The sequence below is a fragment of the Rhinoraja longicauda genome, chromosome 6 (assembly GCF_053455715.1).
Source record: "Rhinoraja longicauda isolate Sanriku21f chromosome 6, sRhiLon1.1, whole genome shotgun sequence".
NCBI classification, from domain to species: domain Eukaryota; kingdom Metazoa; phylum Chordata; class Chondrichthyes; order Rajiformes; family Arhynchobatidae; genus Rhinoraja; species Rhinoraja longicauda.
In genome coordinates, this window is record NC_135958.1 from 42,895,713 (window position 1) to 42,916,855 (window position 21,143).

General features: G+C 42.1%; 1 protein-coding gene across 1 annotated transcript in view; it reads left to right on the forward strand.

The window, feature by feature from the left end:
- The window catches only part of ap1g1 (adaptor related protein complex 1 subunit gamma 1), a 138,414-nt gene that overhangs the window by 21,382 nt on the left and 95,889 nt on the right, over nt 1–21,143 (forward strand). Inside the window, exons 2-5 of the mRNA XM_078400867.1 lie at nt 5,358–5,561; nt 10,206–10,330; nt 15,311–15,452; nt 20,412–20,508. Of these exons, the coding sequence (XP_078256993.1) occupies nt 5,361–5,561; nt 10,206–10,330; nt 15,311–15,452; nt 20,412–20,508 (565 nt within the window). The 5' untranslated portion in view covers nt 5,358–5,360. The remainder of the gene's footprint in view (nt 1–5,357; nt 5,562–10,205; nt 10,331–15,310; nt 15,453–20,411; nt 20,509–21,143) is intronic.

Consider the following 21,143-nt stretch of genomic DNA (forward strand, 5'->3'; position numbering starts at 1 on the left):
ATGAAAGAATGGGTCGACTGGACTTGTATTTGCTGGAATTTAGGATGAGAGGGAATCTTAGAGTATAAAATTCTTAGTGGATTGAACATGGTAGATGCAGGAAAAATGGTCCCGATGTTGAGGGAATCCAGAACCAGGGGCCACAGTTTAAGAATAAGGGGTAAGCCATTTAGGACTGAGATGAGGAAAAACTTTTTCAGTCAGAGAGTTGTGAATCTGTGGAATTCTCTGCCTCAGAAGGCAGTGGAGGCCAATTCTCTGAATGCATTCAAGAGAGAGCTGGATAGAGCTCTTAAGGATAGCGGAGTCAGGGGGTATGGGGAGAAGGCAGGAACGGGGTACTGATTGAGAATGATCAGCCATGATCACATTGAATGGTGGTGCTGGCTCGAAGGGCCGAATGGCCTCCTCCACCTATTTTCTATGATTCTATATGTTACCTTTTTGCAGAGCACTCTGCCAAAATATGATCTTTTGGTTGATAGCCATTTTAACTCTTCCCATTCCCATACTGACCTTTCTGTCCTGTTTACATTTAGTACTTTCAACAGGTGCTCTTTGTGGGTCACTTCCATTTTGTGGCATAGAAGTCAGAGTTAAGATGGGGGTTTGGTGGCAATGCATATGACCTCTTCCACTGCTGGTGTCAACAGAGAGTCTTGAGAGCCAAAGTACCAAAGGTTAAAATGCTTCTTCAAACTTATACCAATTATGCTTTTTGTAGCTCCATACATTGGAAGGTTGTCATCCTTGATTGAAATAGTGTTTTTTTTTTACTAAATTATTTTAATTTGTAATTTATTTAAATACTTCAAGGCTAATCTTTATTAATAGACAATAGACAATAGGTGCAGGAGTAGGCCATTCAGCCCTTCGAGCCAGCACCGCCATTCAATGCGATCATGGCTGATCACTCTCAATCAGTACCCCGTTCCTGCCTTCTCCCCATACCCCCTCACTCCGCTATCCTTAAGAGCTCTATCCAGCTCTCTCTTGAAAGCATCCAACGAACTGGCCTCCACTGCCTTCTGAGGCAGAGAATTCCACACCTTCACCACTCTCTGACTGAAAAAGTTCCTCCTCATCTCCGTTCTAAATGGCCTACCCCTTATTCTTAAACTGTGGCCCCTTGTTCTGGACTCCCCCAACATTGGGAACATGTTTCCTGCCTCTAATGTGTCCAATCCCCTAATTATCTTATATGTTTCAATAAGATCCCCTCTCATCCTTCTAAATTCCAGTGTATACAAGCCCAATCGCTCCAGCCTTTCAACATACGACAGTCCCGCCATTCCGGGAATTAACCTAGTGAACCTACGCTGCACGCCCTCCATAGCAAGAATATCCTTCCTCAAATTTGGAGACCAAAACTGCACACAGTACTCCAGGTGCGGTCTCACCAGGGCCCGGTACAACTGTAGAAGGACCTCTTTGCTCCTATACTCAACTCCTCTTGTTATGAAGGCCAACATTCCATTGGCTTTCTTCACTGCCTGCTGTACCTGCATGCTTCCTTTCATTGACTGATGCACTAGGACACCCAGATCTCGTTGAACTCCCCCTCCTCCTAACTTGACACCATTCAGATAATAATCTGCCTTTCTATTCTTACTTCCAAAGTGAATAACCTCACACTTATCTACATTAAACTGCATCTGCCATGTATCCGCCCACTCACACAACCTGTCCAAGTCACCCTGCAGCCTTATTGCATCTTCCTCACAATTCACACTACCCCCCAGCTTAGTATCATCTGCAAATTTGCTAATGGTACTTTTAATCCCTTCGTCTAAGTCATTAATGTATATTGTAAATAGCTGGGGTCCCAGCACCGAACCTTGCGGTACCCCACTGGTCACTGCCTGCCATTCCGAAAGGGCCCCATTTATCCCCACTCTTTGCTTTCTGTCTGTCAACCAATTTTCTATCCATGTCAGTACCCTACCCCCAATACCATGTGCCCTAATTTTGCCCACTAATCGCCTATGTGGAACCTTGTCGAAGGCTTTCTGAAAGTCGAGGTACACCACATCCACTGACTCTCCCCTGTCAATTTTCCTAGTTACATCCTCAAAAAATTCCAGTAGATTTGTCAAGCATGATTTCCCCTTCGTAAATCCATGCTGACTCGGAATGATCCCGTTACTGCTATCCAAATGCTCAGCAATTTCGTCTTTTATAATTGACTCCAGCATCTTCCCCACCACTGATGTCAGACTAACTGGTCTATAATTACCCGTTTTCTCTCTCCCTCCTTTCTTAAAAAGTGGGATAACATTTGCTATCCTCCAATCCACAGGAACTGATCCTGAATCTATAGAACATTGAAAAATGATCTCCAATGCTTCCACTATTTCTAGAGCCACCTCCTTAAGTACCCTGGGATGCAGACCATCAGGCCCTGGCGATTTATCAGCCTTCAGTCCCATCAGTCTACCCAAAACCATTTCCTGCCTAATGTGGATTTCCTTCAGTTCCTCCATCACCCTAGGTTCTCCGGCCCCTAGAACATTTGGGAGATTGTGTGTATCTTCCTCAGTGAAGACAGATCCAAAGTAACGGTTTAACTCGTCTGCCATTTCTTTGTTCCCCATAATAAATTCCCCTGTTTCTGTCTTCAAGGGACCCACATTTGCCTTGACTATTTTTTTCCTCTTCACGTACCTAAAAAAACTTTTGCTATCCTCCTTTATATTATTGGCTAGTTTACCCTCGTACCTCATCTTTTCTCCCCGTATTGCCTTTTTAGTTAACTTTTGTTGCTCTTTAAAAGAGTCCCAATCCTCTGTCTTCCCACTCTTCTTTGCTATGTTATACTTCCTCTCCTTAATTTTTATGCTGTCCCTGACTTCCCTTGTCAGCCACAGGTGTCTCTTACTCCCCTTAGAGTCTTTGAAATCCCTTTGAACAATTTTTAAGTGTCTCTTAATCATTGACCTTTAAAAACAGTTCTTAATTTGGGTGGTCTGTAAATGTGGTGTCAGAATCAGCCACTCAAGGCCCATAGAGATGGAATGAACCAATGCAACAGTACAGCACAAGTCAGTGTAGTCACGGGACTGAAAGAATCTGCTTCGCTTTGATGTTTTTCAAAATCTTGTTTTATTCTTCAAATTGCAGTCCTCTACGGGTTTAAAATCTGTTGTCAGAGAAAGGTAAAGGTTTAAGGTGATAAAGGATCCCCTTAACCAGCAGTAGATGGGAGGTAGACACAAAATGCTTGAGTAACTCAATGGGTCAAGCAGCATCTCTGGAGAGAAGGAATGGGTAACGTTTTGGGTCAAGACCCATCTTGGTCTGAAAACCCTCCCCTGACATCAGTCTGAAGAAGGGTCTTGACCCAAAACATCACCCATTCCTTCTCTCCAAAGATGCTGCCTGACCCGCTGAGTTACTCCAGCATTTTGTGTCTACCTTTGATTTAAACCAGCATCTGCAGTTTTCTTTCCTACACAGTAGTAGATGGGAAGTCACTTTTTAATTGAGGAGAGAGGTCAGTAATTTGCAGTTTTTTAAGCTAATGTCTATGCCGAGGTTGTACATGTTTATAATGCTTCATGAGCAATTTTCCATGCATACATGGTGAAGTCTTCAACTTTTGTCATGCATGTCAAATGATACCAAGTAGTGTGAAGTTTTGTTATTCACTAATATAACAATGTTAAAGTAACTTAATGATGCAGTTGACTTTATCAGGCTGACTTGAGTGAAATGGGTAAGGTAATATGAATCAGGCCCTTCCGCCCATCAAGTCCATGCCGACCATCGGTCACCCTTGCACTAGTTTTGTTATCCCAGTTTTACATTCTATACGCTAGTCTCTGGCGCTGTGAGCCTGCAGCTCTACCCCAGCGCCACTGTGCTGCAGTAAATGCGCAATAAATGCAACTTTTCTGGTACTGTTTTCTATTTTGTGCAAGGTGAATTACACCTAGTCCCTTAGTCTTACCATGCTACAAATTATGTCTGCTCTGCTTCCTCTTGAAATCAGTTGTTACTATGGGGTGATTTGAGGGTAAGTTGGCAGTGGAAGAAAATGGAAATGTTGAATTTACTCAAATCTTCATCTCATTGCAAAATATATAAGCAGTAGAGTTGCTGCCTGACAGCGAATGCAGCGCCAAAGATTCTGGTTCGATCCCGACTACAGGTGCTGTCTGTGTGGAGTTTGTACATTCTCCCCTTAACCTGCGTGGGTTTTCTCCGAGATCTTCGGTTTCCTCCTACACCAAAGAAGTACAGGTTTGTAGGTTAATTGGCTCGGTAAATGTAAAAATTGTCCCTAATGGGTATTGGATAGTGTTAATGTGCGGGGATCGCTGGTCAACACTGACCCAGTGGGCCGAAGGGCCTGTTTCCGTGCTGTATCTCAAAACTAAACTAAATATACACTAAAGTATTCAATCTTCTCTTCCAAACACTTCTATAGTGGCTCTTATAATGAATATCATGTATTTGTATACCCATTACTCATTGTAAAAGGTTGGGGATTTGTTTGTTGCTTATAATAATACTGCATTTGCAGATCCTCTATGCATAATATTCATTCCTCTTTGATTCCCTCTGTTGATGGCCAAGGAAACGTGTGTATAATTCTTCCTCTGAGAAAGAAGCTGTACTTGGGAATCTGTTGCAGGAGGTTTTCAAAATGGTTAGAAAATCACAACACAAATTAGAGGCAAATAAATGCCCTTGGGATGATACAAAACAAGACATCTTTAGCCCTTTCAATCATTGTTTGCAGTTCAGTGTAACTTTTTTTCTGTTACTCTTTAAATATTGCTTCTGAACCTGCTTCTCACCACCCTTGCTGGCAGTGTTTCTTTTGCCAATTACCTTGCAATCAAATCTGTGTCCTGACTACCAGCTCTCCTGGAAACAGATTTTTAGGTCTTGAGTTTTATTGAGTTTTCAGGGGGTTTAAAAACTCTCAAAGAGGATATGCTTTTGAATGTATTTCAATACTTTATGTTTAAGAATTAAAAGCTTCTGCAATGATATGTCCATAAAGAAAATATTGTTGGTGTGTTCTTTCAGTCCTGTAGGTTTACATTGATCTCCACGTGCTTGTGCCTTATTGGTTTGGTGTATACACAGTGAATCTTTGAAATATTAATACCAAATGCTATTGGTATACAAAATGCCTACCCATCAAGCACATTTGTTTAATAATGGTAGTCTATTGGTCTATTTCATCAATAGTTTTAAGTGACAAAACTGGTACCTGGATTGGAGTATTATAAAAAATGGTATCATTTTGAAATTGTCATAATTTCTCCAAAATGATTTTGTTTTATTAAAAAAGTTGGATAAACTAGAATATTTTTTGATGCGCCTATATTTTTTTTAAACCCTAGAGGATGCCAGCCCCCATCAGATTAAGGGAGCTAATCCGGACTATCCGGACAGCCAGGACGCAGGCTGAGGAGCGAGAGATGATACAAAAGGAATGTGCTTCAATTCGTTCTTCATTCAGAGAAGAAGATAACACCTACCGTTGTCGAAATGTGGCAAAACTATTGTATATGCATATGCTAGGATATCCTGCACACTTCGGACAGGTAATCCAGGAATATCTGGGGATAAAGTATGGGTGTAGTTGTATTAAGAAATAAGTTACATTTATTACTTATGTTCTGATTAGCAAGCAATAAATATTTGGGTATATAATTTTGTTTGTGTTTATTTCTGAAAAGCTCTTGTAGATTTAAGAAATTTTGTTATAAGAATTAAATGAATTAGTTGAGTAACACGGGCTAAGATAGCTACAGGAATGTACAAGGCATAATACAAGATCAATATTCATTAGGTGATTTTAGGGCTCTGGTGGGGGCTTTGTAATTTTTTTTTCGTTCCTCTGAATTAGTGAAGAAGTTTCCATTATGATATTTCTTCCTCAACATGCAGGATGCCTGATTATTGACTTTATCTGCTCAAGAAGTAATTTCCAGCATTTATAACATATAACAACTACAGCATGGAAACAGGCCTGTCCGGCCCTACCAGTCCACGCCGACCATTCTCCCTGACCTAGTCTCATCTACCTGCACTCAGACCATAACCCTCCAATCCCCTCCTATCCATATACCTATCCAATTTACTCTTAAATAATAAAATCGAGCCAGCCTCCACCACTTCCACCGGAAGCCCATTCCATACAGCCACAACCCTCTGAGTAAAGAAGTTCCCCTTCATGTTACCCCTAAACCTTTGTCCCTCAATTCTGAAGCTATGTCCCCTTGTTGGAATCTTCCCCACTCTCAAAGGGAAAAGCCTACCCACGTCAACTCTGTCCGTCCCTCTCAAAATTTTAAAAACCTCTATCAAGTCCCCCCTCAACCTTCTACGCTCCAAAGAATAAAGACCCAACCTATTCAACCTCTCTCTGTAGCCTAAGTGCTGAAACCCAGGCAACATTCTAGTGAATCTCCTCTGTACCCTCTCCATTTTGTCGACATCCTTCCTATAATTTGGCGACCAGAACTGCACACCATACTCCAGATTCGGCCTCACCAATGCCCTGTACAATCTCAACATTACATCCCAACTTCTATACTCGATGCTCTGATTTATAAAGGCAAGCATACCAAACGCCTTCTTCACCACCCTATCCACATGAGATTCCACCTTCAGGGAACAATGCACAGTTATTCCCAGATCCCTCTGTTCCACTGCATTCCTCAATTCCCTACCATTTACCCTGTACGTCCTATTTTGATTTGTCCTACCAAAATGCAGCACCTCACACTTATCAGCATTAAACTCCATCTGCCATCTTTCAGCCCACCCTTCCAAAAGGCCCAAGTCTCTCTGTAGACTTTGAAAATCTACCTCACTATCAACTACTCCACCTATCTTAGTATCATCTGCATATTTACTAATCCAATTTGCCACACCATCATCCAGATCATTAATGTAAATGACAAACAACAGTGGACCCAACACAGATCCTTGGGGCACTCCACTAGACACTGGCCTCCAACCTGACATACAATTGTCAACCATTACCCTCTGGTATCTCCCATTCAGCCATTGTTGAATCCATCTTGCAACCTCACTATTAATACCCAACGATTTAACCTTCTTAATCAACCTTCCATGTGGAACCTTGTCAAATGCCTTACTGAAGTCCATATAGACAACATCCACAGCCTTGCCCTTATCAATTTCCCTGGTAACCTCTTCAAAAAATTCAAGAAGATTAGTCAAACATGACCTTCCAGGCACAAATCCATGTTGACTGTTTCTAATCAGGCCTTGATTATCCAAATAATTATATATATTGTCCCTAAGTATCTTTTCCATTAATTTTCCCACCACAGATGTCAAACTAATAGGTCTATAATTGCTAGGTTTACTTTTAGAACCTTTTTTAAACAAAGGCACAACATGCGCAATGCGCCAATCTTCCGGCACCATCCCTGTTTCTAATGACGTTTGAAATATTTCCGTCATAGCCCCTGCTATTTCTGCACTAACTTCCCTCAATGTCCTAGGGAATATCCTATCAGGACCTGGAGACTTATCCACTTTTATATTCTTCAAAAGTGTCCGTACCTCCTCTTCTTTAATCCTCCTAATTTCCATCACTACTCTACTTGTTTCGCTTACCTCACATAATTCAATATCCTTCTCCTCGGTAAATACCGAAGAAAAGAAATTGTTTAATATCTCCCCCATTTCTTCCGGCTCAGCACATAGCTGTCCACTCTGACTCTCTAATGGACCAATTTTATCCCTCTCTATCCTTTTGCTATTGACATATCTGTAGAACCCCTTGGGGGTTTACTTTTACATTACTTGCCAAAGCAGCCTCATATCTTTTTTTCGCTTTTCTAATTTCCTTTTTAAGATTCCTTTTACATTCTTTATATTCCTCAAAAACCTCATTTACTCCCTGCCGCTTATATTTATTGTATATCTCCCTCTTTTTCCGAGCCAAGTGTCCAATTTCCCTGGAAAACCACGGCTCTTTCAAATTATTATTCTTTCCTTTCCACCGAACAGGGACATAAAGACTCTGTACTCTCAAAATTTCACCTTTAAATATCCTCCATTTCTCTATTATATCCTTTTCATAAAACAACAATTTCCATTTCACTCCTTTTAAATCCTTTCTCATCTCCTCAAAATTAGCCTTTCTCCAATCCAAAATCTCAACCCTTGGTCCAGATTTGACCTTCTCCATAATGATATTGAAACTAATGGCATTATGATCACTAGACCCAAAGTGCTCCTCAACACATACCTCCGTCACCTGACCCATCTCATTTCCTAACAGGAGGTCCAACACTGCCCCTTCTCTGGTAGGCACCTCTACGTATTGCTGCAAAAAACTATCCTGCACACATTTTACAAACTCCAAACCATCCAGCCCTTTAACAGAATGTGATTCCCAGTCTATATACGGAAAATTGAAATCACCCACAATCACCACTCTGTGCTTACTACTAATATCTGCTATCTCCTTACATATTTGCTCTTCCAATTCTCGTTCCCTATTTGGCGGTCTATAATACACCCCTATAAGTGTTGCTAAACCTTTCTCATTTCTGAGTTCCACCCAAACAGCCTCCTTAATCGAGCCTTCTAGTCTGTCCTGCCAAAGCACTGCTGTGATATCCTCCCTGACAAGCAATGCAACACCCCCACCTCTTGCCCCTCCGATTCTATCACATCTGAAACAATGAAATCCTGGAATATTTAATTGCCAATCGCAACCCTCCTGCAACCATGTTTCACTGATCGCCACAACATCATACTTCCAGATGTCAATCCAGGCTCTAAGCTCATCCACCTTTCTTACAATGCTCCTAGCATTAAAATATACACATTTAAGCGACCCATCATTTCTTATTCTCAGTTTATTTCTTTTCCCTTCTTTCTCTCCTACATATTGGGTCTGAGTGTTTCCCTTTTCTGCCTCCTGCCTCACACACTGCCTATTAGCTATCTGTGTTTGAGTCCCTCCCCCCAACCGTACTAGTTTAAAGTCTCCGCAGTTATTTTAGCAAATCTCCCCGCCAGGATATTGGTTCCCCTCGGGTTCAGATGCAACCCGTCCTTTTTGTACAGGTCATACTTCCCCCAGAAGAGGTCCCAATGATCCAGAAACTTGAAACCCTGCTCCCTGCACCAATTTAACGTGTTAATTGGTGAAATGTCTTTGCATAGTTGGAGTACACAAAGGGGAGAACATTCATGGGAAAAGTTAATGAATTATATTATCTTTTTCTCTTTAAGAAGTCTTGCATGGTATTTCCTGAAACATTTTCTTCATAATTTTCCTATTACATTAAATGTCTTATTTTCTTTAGTTAGGCACTTTTGGGCATGGATTCCCTTTTGGTGTTGGCTGACAATGAATTGCCTTTTATTTTCACTTTTCCCATTCAGCGTATAAATTTACTACAGTGTTAAGTAACTGGTAAAGATATTTTATCATGGATCCCAAATTTGATTCAAAGTTAAGAATAAAATGTCTAAACAAGAGCAATGGCTCATTATACCACAAGCAATTTTCAGTGTTCTGCAATTATTCTGTGAAGCAATAATTATAATCAATGTTTCAGTTAGAGTCATAGAGTGATATTGCGTGGAAAAGGCCCTTTGGCCCAACTTGCCCACACCGGTCAACATGTCCCAGCTATGGTAGTCCCACCTGCCTGTGTTTGGTCCATATCCCTCCAAACCTGTCCTATCCATGTACCTGTCCAACTGTATCTTAAACACCGGGATAGTCCCAGCCTCAACTACCTCCTCTGGCAGCTTGTTCTATACACCTGTGCATCTACCCGATCTATTCCTCTCATGATTTTATACACCTCCATAAGATCACCCCTCATCCTCCTGCGCTCCAAGGAATAGAGTCCCAGCCTATTCAACCACTCCCTAGAGCTCAGACCCTCGAGTCCTGGCAACATCCTCGTAAATCTTCTCTGCATCCTTTCCAGCTTAACAACATCTTTCCTATAACATGGTGCCCAGAACTGAACACAATGCTCTAAATGTGGTCTCACCAACGTCTTATACAACTGCAAGACAGACAAAACAAGACTGACAGGTTTCTATCGTTGGATTGGAGAGCCCAGAACCTAAAATGTTGTTGTTGGAATTGGGGATGAAGTTTAAATTGTCCTGTTTCATCTGAATGTTTAAGCATTGATATTGTGATGTATGTCTAAGGAACGCTTTGTTTTTTTCAGTTGGAGTGCCTAAAATTGATAGCCTCACAAAAGTTCACAGACAAGCGTATTGGTTACCTGGGTGCGATGTTATTGCTCGATGAACGGCAAGATGTCCACTTGCTCATGACAAATTGTATTAAAAAGTAAGTACTGATTTTTAAGCCATTGAACTCTATATTCTAATGCTAAGCATGCAATGTTTGTGTATTTGCTGATCTGATGTTGTCTGATGACTGAAATTCTGTATGTAACTTTATACTGTTCGATTAATCTAAAAATATGTTGGGCACTGTAAATGCTTTGACTATGTTCAATTTTTATTCTTTTGACCTAACCATTTCTGAAATGAGTTTCTATTTGCAAATATTAAGTCAAATTTAGCTTGTATATTCCATTACATTTAATATTACCTTAACTTTGGTTTGTACTTATAAAGTTCATAAGTTCTAGGAGCAGAATTATGCCATTCGATCCATCAAATTACTCTGCCATTCAAACTCGGCTGATCTATCTTTCCCTCTCAACCCCATTCTCCTGCGTTCTCCCCATAACCCCTGACACCATTACTAGCAGCTTGGAGCGCAGGAGGATGAGGGGTGATCTTATGGAGGTGTATAAAATCATGAGAGGAATAGATCGGGTAGATGCACAGAGTCTCTTGTCCAGAGTAGGCGAATCAAGGACCAGTGGACATAGGTTTAAGGTGAAGGGGAAAAGATTTAATAGGAATCTGAGGGGCAACTTTTCCACACAAAGGGTGGTAGGTGTATAGAACAAGCTGCCAAGAATCTGTCAATCTCTGTATAAACGTATCCATTGACTTAGCCGCCACGGCCGTCTGGCAATGAATTTCACCACCCTCTGACTAAAGAAATTCCACCTCATCTCCTTTCTAAAGGTACATCCTTTTATCCTGAGGCTATGGCCTCTGGTCCAAGACTCTCCCACTGGTGAAAACATCCTCTCCACATTCACTCTATCCAGGCCTTTCACTATTTGGTAAAAATCAATGAGGTCTGAACTATAGTTAAACATTGAAGATAGGATCTGAAGTTGGATTACTGAGATTGCTCTGTTTATGGGTTGATGATTAAGGTATGTTCTGATGTACATTGCTGTTTGATTTTCCACAGTTGGATGTCAATGAAGTTCTTGATTTTTATTTGTGCATAATCAATCAATCAATATATCTTTATTGTCATTGTACAAGTACAACGAGGTTAAGAATGCCACTTCCATATCGATGCTATAAAATAAAAACACAGCAAAAACAACAATAAGAAGGGAGAAAAAAAAAGAAACAAGGTGAAGTGCAAATAGGTTCATGCAGGGTCAACTGTGCCAGATGACCATGGGGGCAGAGACAGATCATGGGGGGCACTCAGCAGGTTCCATTCAGAGCAGCTATAGCTCTAGGAATAAAGCTGTTTCTTAGTCTGGAGGTGTGGGCGTAGAAGGCCTTGTAACATCTGCCAGATGGAAGTAGTTCAAACAGACAGTGGCACAGGTGTGTGGAGTCCTTGTAGAATGTATAGAGTCCTTGTAGAGGACCGCATCTATGATTTGTGAGGATGGGTTCAGAGCTTACCACAACCCATGTGGGGGATCAAAGATATGGATGATCTATTCCTATTCACTCTCAATTCACCTGCTGAGGAGACCCGGGTCCTTTGGAGTGCAGGGGGCACTCCTGAGAACCTTCATCGACACTGTGGTGGCATCAGCCATTTTCAATGGAGTGGTCTGCTGGAGCAGCAGCATCTCAACTGCCGACAGGAAGAGACTTGATAATTGATCAAGAAGGCCAGCTCTTTCCTGGGATGCTCCCTCGACTCAGTGCAGGCGGTGGGAGAGAGGAGGATGATGGCAAAGCTATCATCACTGCTGGACAATGACTCCCACCCCATGCAGGACACTGTCACTGCACTGAGCAGCTCCTTCAGTGACAGACTCCTTCACCCCAAGTGTGTGAAGGAGAAATATCAAAGGTCCTTCCTTGCTGCTGCTGTCAGACTGCACAACCAGCACTGCTCCCAGCAGACCAGTAGATAAAGATAATTATCTTTATTTTATTTATAATGAATGCTTATCTATTTTTGCTATCCACTTTGCTGCTGTAACCCTGCAAATTTCCCCGTTGTGGGACGAATAAAAGATTATTATTATTATTATTATTATGGTGCAAGGCAATCACAGGACTTGATATAAGGCATGGTTGTGGTGGATGGGAGACATTCTAGCTGGAGGTCTGTGACCAATGGTGTTCCGCAAGGATTTGTGCAGGGACCTCTGCTGTTTGTGATATATATAAATGACTTGGCTGTAAATGAAGATGGGTTGGTGAATAAGTGTGCTGACGACACCAAAATTGGAGGAGTTGCAGACAGTGAAGAAGGCTGCAAGGAGATACAGTGGGATATAGAACAGGTGGAGACATGGCAGATAGAGTTTAATCCGAGCAAGTGTGAGTTGTTGCATTTTGGAAAGTTGAATGTAAGGGGAGAGTACACAATCAAGGGCAAGACAGCGTCCATGTTCATAGCTCACTGAAAGTGCAGCATAAGTAGAGAGAGTGATTAAAAAAGGCGTATGTTCACAATCATACTTTATTAGCCAAGTATGTTTTGCAACATATGAGGAATTTGATTTGCCATACAGCCATACCAATAAAAAGCAACAAAACACACAAAATACATTTTAACATAAACTTCCACCACAGTGACTCCTCCACATTCCTCACTGTGATGGAAAGCAAAAGAAAAATTCAATCTCTTCACTTCTTTGTTCTCCTGCGGTCGGGGGCCTTGAGCCTTCCATTGACGGCACAATCTTGGCTCCTGTAGCTGGCGGTCGGGCCCTCCACGTCTGGGCAAACAAGCTCCTGCATCGGAGGGATCTCGGCTCCCCCGCGCCGGGTGCTCGGACCCTGGGTCGGGGCTAGTTGAACCTCCTGCGACTGGAGCATCCCGACATCAGTCCCTTCATGAGACTGCGAGCTGCTTGATGTTGAAATCCGCAGGCCGCAGTTGGAGCGTCGATCCCAGGCAAGGGATCGCAGACTCCGATGGCAAGTCCGCGGCCCCGCGGTGGGGCTCAAAGTCAGTCTCGAGCAATGCTTCCAGCTTCACGATGTTAGGCTGCAGAGCGACCGGAGATACGATCCAGTAAACAATCGCATCTCCGGCAAGGTAAGAGATTGAAAAAAGGTTTCCCCCCGACCTCCCTTCCCCCACCCCCCACATAAAATAAACCAGAGACCATTAACACAAACTTTTAAAAACACATTAAAAATAACAAAAACGACAAAAAGACAGACAGACCGTTGGCGAGGCTGCCATTGCCCAGTATGATATGCCTGCCATCATTGCTAGGGGTATGGAGATGAAGAATCAGTACGTTATAATGCAGCTCTGAGATTTTTTGTTAAGCTGTATTTGGAGTATTGTGTGCATTTCTGATTGCCCCATTAAAGGAAGGATGTTGCGCTTTGGAGAGGGTGCAGAGGAGATTTGTCAGAATGCTGTGAGGATTAGAGGGTTTCAGCAAACTAGGAGAGGTTGAGGGGAGAATTGATAGAAGTAGATAAAACTGAGGAGAACAGATAGGGTAGATAGGATAGGGTAGATATGGTAGATAGTCGGATCCCTTTTCCCGGGGTGGAAATGTCCAACACACTATAGGGCAGAGCAAACCGGTGAGAGGGGAAAAGTTTAATGAAGATTTGTAGGGCATTTTTTGCAGAGTGGCAAGGGCCTGGAACGCATAGCATGGGGTGGTGGTGAAGGCAGATACAACAGTGGCATTAAAGAGGATTTTCGATTGTCTTTTAGGATGCACATGGAAGTGCAAGGAATAGCGGGATATGATCAGTTTAACTTGGCATCGATTTAAATTACTGTTTCAATTTAGAGTTTTGGCCATTAGAGTATGAAATATCTGTGATTCTGATATGTTATGGTTGTGGTGTTACATTTATGCTGTTACATTATTGTCAAACTGGAAAGGGTGCAGAGAAGATTTATGAGGATGCTGCCAGGACTCGAGGGTCTGAGCAATAGGGCAAGGTTGAGCAGGTTAGGATTTTTTTGGAGCGCAGGAGGCTGAGGGGTGATCTTATAGAGGTGTATAAAATCATGAGGAGGAATAGATACGGGGAACCCAGTCTTTAAGGGTCTCGACCCAAAACGTCACCCATTCCTTCTCTCCCGAGATGCTGACTGACCCGCTGAGTTACTCCAGCATTTTGTGTCGACAGCCTTTTACCCTGGGTAGGGCAATCAAAAACAAAAGGACATATTTACAGTGAGGGACCAGATTTAATACATACTTGAGGGGCAACTTTTTCACTCCCAAAGTCGTAGAATGAGCTGCCAGAGGAGAAAGTTGAGACAGACACTAACAGAATTTAAATGACATTTGGATAGGTACACTGATAGGAAGGTCTTTGAGAGTGATGTGGGCAAAGCGCAAGCAAATGGGACTTACTTAGACGGGGATAGTCGCGATCCAAAATGTTGCTATTCCTTTTCTCCAGAGATGCTGCCTGACCCGCTGAATTTCTCCAGCATTTTGTGTCTATTTTTGGTGTAAACCAGCATCTGCAGTTCCTTACTACGCATGGGGCATCTTGGTCAACACGATTGAATTGGACCGAAGGGCCTATTTCTGTGCACTATGACTCTGACTAAATACCAAGACTAGCAAACCAAACTATGCCTCGTGCTGCATGACTTTGGTGATTAAAATTGTATTTATTGCACAAATGCTCAGTGGTGGAGTTGTCATTGAAAAAAAGGAAAGGGGAAGTTAGAAACCTGGGGGGAAATGAAATGAAGCCAGTATTCATTCTAAATTGATTATACTTGACTCTTGTTGGATGAATTATCATTATGCTGCAAAATTCATGTTAACTTTAAGGATTAATTTTGTTTTGAAAGTTTAAACCAGTATTAAAGAGTTAAATATCATTCAGAGCTGCCACTTTGACTCTGACTGATAACTGGATGCTCAGTTGAGGGAGCAATCAGTATTGACATTGCCAATGTCTTGTGCTCTGATCAAAGAAAGGATTAACTACCGTAACAACATCATTCTATACTGGGCCTTTTAATTTTGTTTTGCAGTGATTTGAATCACAGTACACAATATGTTCAAGGTCTGGCACTCTGTACACTTGGCTGCATGGGATCATCAGAGATGTGCAGAGATCTTGCAGGAGAAGTGGAAAAACTACTAAAGACATCCAACTCATACCTAAGAAAAAAGGTAAAGACCATTTATTTTTGGGTCTTACTACAGTTAGATGTGATATTCAATTAACAAAGTCGTGCTAGATTTCTTTCATCAATTCGCATTTGTGGTGGTGTAAACATTGCTATTTGGTCAACAATGAGAATGAATGCCACAGATTGCCAGAAGATGTTGATAGGTGGAAAGGGGAGCACGAGAAAGGGCACGGCAATCAGTTGTACAGAGAGCTAGCAAGGTATGGCATACTGTAAAATGGCAAAATACTGGAGTAACAGCAGCTCAGGCAGTATCTCTGGAGAACATGGATAGGTGAGAAAGAGAAGTTGTTGAGGGCGTGGACAAGTTCTGCCAGGTGGGGGAGATTGTTACTGGAAGGAGATTGATTCAATCTCTGCTGGAGAACTAAATGGAGGGCCTTGAGACCTTCCTGGTGGGGGCTGGAGATGTAGAGTGACTGGACATCCATGGTGAAGACGAGGCAGTGAGGGCCCAGAAATTGAAAGTAATTGAACAGTTGAAGGGCATGTGAGGATTCTTGGATGTAGGTGGGAAGGGACTGGACAAGGGAGGTATATAGAGATGAGTTCAGTTTGACAGGAGCAGGCTGAAATAATGGGTCTGCCGAGGATTTTGTGGATTTTGGGGAGGATGTAGAAGCCCAATGTGGGATTTATAGGATGCCAAATCGGAAACACCAAATGCAGAAGATGAGGATAGAGGAGGTGCACGTGAGCCTCTGTCTCACCTGGAAGGACTACTGGGGTCCCTGGATGGAGGCAAGGTGGTGGGGGGGGGGGACGGGACGGGACGGGACAGCAACAGGTGTTAAATCTCATGCTTTCTCACCATGCATAGATTTGGTGACCATTTTGCTGAACACTTAAGCTCGATCCGTCAAGGCCTATTGGATCTCCCGGTTGCTAACCATTTTAACTCCCCTTCCCATTCCCCTACTGGCCTTTCTATCCTGGCCACCTCCATTGGCAGATTGAGGCCACACGCTAACTGGAGGAACTGGTGGCCTTGCCGAGGCAGTGTGAAGTGTAGATGGAGACAGCACATCATATTGGATAGTTTGCAACAATTAATGAATATTGAACGCTCCAATTTTAGTTTTTTTTTTGTTTTATTGTTGTCACACAGGCCAAGGTACAGTGAAAAGCTTTTTGTCACGTGCTATCCAGTCAAAGAAAAGACTATACACTATTACAATTAAGCTGCCAGATAAAGAATAAAGGGTATAACATTTGGTACAAGATCAAGTCCAATAAAATCTGATTAAAGATAGTTTGATGAAGTAAATGGGTAGTCAGGCTTGCACTATAGCTGGTGTGAGGATGATTAAATTGCTTGGTAACAGTTGGGAAGAAACTGTCCCGGAATCTGGAGGTGTGCATTGTCAAACTTTTGTATTTGTTGGCTGATGGGAGAGGGAAGAAGAGAGAGTGAGACTGGTCCCTGATTATGCTGAAGCAGCGTGACATGTAGATGCAGTCAATGGAGGGGAGGTTGGTTTGTGTGATGGTCTGGGCTACGTCCATAACACTCTGCAATTGCTTGCAGACTTGAATGGAGCTGTTCCCAAAGCATGCTATGTTGCATCCCGATACAATCCTTTGTACGGCATATCTGTAGAAGTAGGTGAGGGTTGTTGGGGGTTGCCTCCTACAACCACAGGCCAGACACCGCGCCCCCCTCCCCCCGGCTGTTCTCCCTCACATCTCCACTCTTTCTCCCCCCTAGGTTGGGGACCCTAGGGGAGACACTGTGCCCCATTTGGACCCCCTGCTATTTTTGACTCTACTCAGAGGGACTTTGGGGTATATGTACTACTGTTCACTAAAGGATTTTTAATGGGTAGATAAGGGGTTATGGCATGCGAGATACTAACAGGATTAATTTACAGTTGAAAAGTAGCGATTGATAGTGATAGTAGTGATCAGGATTTACTGATGGGACTAATTGGTCTGTTGGCTTGACAAATTTAAATTAGTTAGAAGATAGACACAAAATGCTAGAATAACTCAGCGGGACAGGCAGTATCTCTGGATAGGTGATGTTTCGGGTCGAGACCCTTCAGACTGAGTCGGGAGAGGGAGATAAGGAAGGGTAAGGTGTGAAAACGAGACATCAAAGGGGATGGGGTTCATGGAAAATGTAGAATAGATCATTGTTAACTAGGAGTAGGTGACAACGAAGCAAGCAGAGATAAAATTTAATCAGGGACATCAGACTGGTCAGAACTAGGAAGGAGGGAGGGAGGAGAGAAAGGGAAAGCAAGGGTTACGAAGCTAGAAAAGTCAATGTTCATACCGCAGGGGTGTAAGCTGCCCAAGCGAAATACAGTGCCCTCCATAATGTTTGGGACAAAGACCCATTTATTTATTTGCCTCTGTACGCCACAATTTGTGATTTGTAATAGAAAAAATCTCATGTGGTTAAAGTGCACATTATCAAATTTTCACATTGTTCACAATGTTCAAATGTTCACATTGTCAAATTTTATTAAAGGGTATACAATTACATTACTTACTCTCGCCAGAGAAATAAACTTTTTTGGTCTACTTTGCTTTGGTAAATTCAACTATCCTTTAAAAGAAGATGCATTTGAAGACCTCTTCCTACCAACAATTTCCACACTACTCAATATGTGATGTATGTAATGTACTACACTACGTAATGTCCCTATCAACAAAGGTATTACCTGATCTACATGGGAATGCTGCCAATAGATCTGAGGGGCAGCAGAAGCACTGGGGTGCGGGTATGAGGGGAAATGCGGGTATAAGGGAAAATGAGCCTCGGCAATGGAACTAATGTAATTGCCCTCCCTTACATTTCTTTCTCATGATTTAAGAATGGGAACAGGGGTTAACGACTCAACCTCTCCAACTGCTTTGTCATTTAATAAAGTGACTGATCTGATTGCAGCCACAACTCTGGATTCTCATTTTCTATGATATCGAATATCATAAAATATTCAAAGGCAGTGCTTCCACAGCCAGTTGACAGAGACATCCAATGATTCGTGAACCTTCAGAGAGAATTTTTGTCTCATTTGTTTGAAATGGGTGACCCATTTATTTTTTAAACAACGAGCTGCTGTTTTGGGATTCTACACAGGAGGAAACATCCTCTCCATATGCAGATTGTCAAGAGCCCTTTGGGATATTTTGCTTTTGATCAACTCCCTACTCATTCATCTAAACTCCAGCAAATAGCGTTAACTTGTCCAACCTTTCCTCCACAGAATAACCTACCCATTCAGGTATTAATCAAGTAAACTGCTTCCAGCACATTAACATCCTTTCCTAAATAATGAGACCAATGCAAAAATGCAGAGAAATTTTACGAGGATTTTGTCAGGAGTTGGGCGATTGAGGTTGGGAGAGGTTGGGTAGGCTCGAGCTTTACTCCTTGGAGCACAGGAGGCTAAAAGGTTGTCTTATAGAGTATATAAAATCATGAGAAATTAGATCAAGTGAATGCATAGAGTCTTTTATGTAGGGTGGGGGAATTGAAAACCATAGGTTTAGGGTGAGAGGGGCAAGAATTAATAGGAACCTGCGGGACAGTTTTTTCACTGAGGGTGGTGGATGTATGAGACGAACTGCCAGAGGAGGTAGTTGAAGCAGGTACTATAATAGCATTTAAATGATACGCGGACACCCCAGGTGCATGGATATCGGTCAAATGTGGGCAAATGGGACGAGCTTAGATTGGGCATTTTAGTCGGCATGAGTGAGTTGGACTGAAGCGGCCTGCTCCTGCATAAATCTATTTACTAACGTTTATTGAATCATCACGAGCAAACCAAATCCCTCTTCATCTGAAGTTCTGCAATAAATGGTTTTACCTATTCAAGCTCTGCCAATTGGTAATAGGTATTAGCTTTACCTATTCAAGGTCTGCTATGCTATAATAGGGTTCTTAAATTTCATGGACAGATTTACATTTTTCCACATCATTTATTGAACTATTTATGTTCTTGTAGTTTTCACAACCTACCCATTTTGGTGTCGTGAGCAAATTTAGCTCCATATCATGTTCAATATCATCTTTAAATTGCAATCTGAAGCTCCAGCACCCCATTCCTGTACGATTACATTGTTACATTCTGCCAACCCGAATACTAATTTATGCCAATTCTCTATTACCTGCTAACATAATTTTCTATCTGCATCAGAATGTTGCTTCTGCCTGCTCCCTCTTTCTCCATCCCATCCCTTTCTTGTTCCCATACTTTGCATACTATTGTGTGCTTTCCCCCACACCCTTGCTTCCAATGCCTAATTGCTTTTTCACTGAGACCCAACTGAAATTTCACAATGACTGTTTTAGGGCGGCACAGTGGTAGAGTTGCTGCCTTACAGCACCAGAAACCCGGGTGCTGTCTGTACAGAGTTTGTACGTTCTCCCTGTGAACATGTAGTTTTCCCCAGGTGCTCCGGTTTCGTCCCACACTCCAAAGATGTACAGTTTTGTAGGTTAAATGGCTACGGTAAAGATTGTAAATTGTCCCTAGTGTGTAAAATAGTGCTCGTGTGTGGGGTAATTGCTGGTCAACATAGTCTCGGTGGGCTGAAGGGCCTGTTTCCGCTCTGTATCTCTAAACTAAACTAAACTTCTTAGATGTGTCAGCAATCCTGAAGTAGGAGCACAAAAGTCCACTACTTAGTTACGTGGAGCCAAAGTGCACTGTTTGTACCAATTCCAAAGAACATTTCAGCACAGTTACTACCGTTGAACGAAAGAGCAGATATTTAAAATATTATAATTCTGTACCTGCTTGTGCAAGATGTTTTCTGGGGGTGCATAGGTATAATGCGATAATTGAATGAATAAAACAATTACAGAACTGTATCTAGATTGTAACAACAAATTGTGTGTGGGTCATTTTAAGTTTATATTTAACATGTTTGCTTGCAACATTTTATGATCTTTGATTTTCACCAGTATAGCTTTTTTTTTCAGGCAGCATTGTGTGCAGTGCATGTAATTAGGAAAGTGCCGGAACTCATGGAAATGTTTCTACCAGCTACAAAAAATCTGCTGAATGAAAAAAATCATGGTAATATTTTCCACTTTGATCATAGCTCATTATAAGCTAATTAGAAATATTGCTTAAGCTAACTAGAAATAATGCAACTTGGTGCAATGGATACGCATATATAACTTAATGTTTCCTCTCACTGCACACAGTTAATGCAATTGCATATTAACATTTATATTGTGTTAATTCAATTATGTTCATTCAGGTTACCACACTGGTATATGTTGAAATGCTGCCACTAGTGGGAGTGTCTGGATGATGGGGCTTAGTTAGAAGGAGACAGTCATTTAAAATAGGGGTACATGGGAATTTCCTCTCACAAGGTGGCACATCACTGAATTTTTTTACTACGGAGGGTTGTGGAGGTTCAATCATTGATGTTTAAATATGTTTAAAGAGGGAGATCAATTTTTAAAAGGTCATGCTAATGAAAACATGGAGATTTCAAAAGCATGCAAGGCCAAAGTGTGGCCCCAAGTTGCAGTGGGGCTTTGGGCCTTCTGTTTGGAGTCTGCACATTTCGCTCTGTGATTGCGTGGATTTCCACCGGGTGCTCAAGTTTCCTCATGCATCCCATAAATATGTGGGTTTGTACATGAATTGGCCTGTAAATTGCCTCCTGTGTGAAAGGAGTGGATGTGAAAGTGGGATAG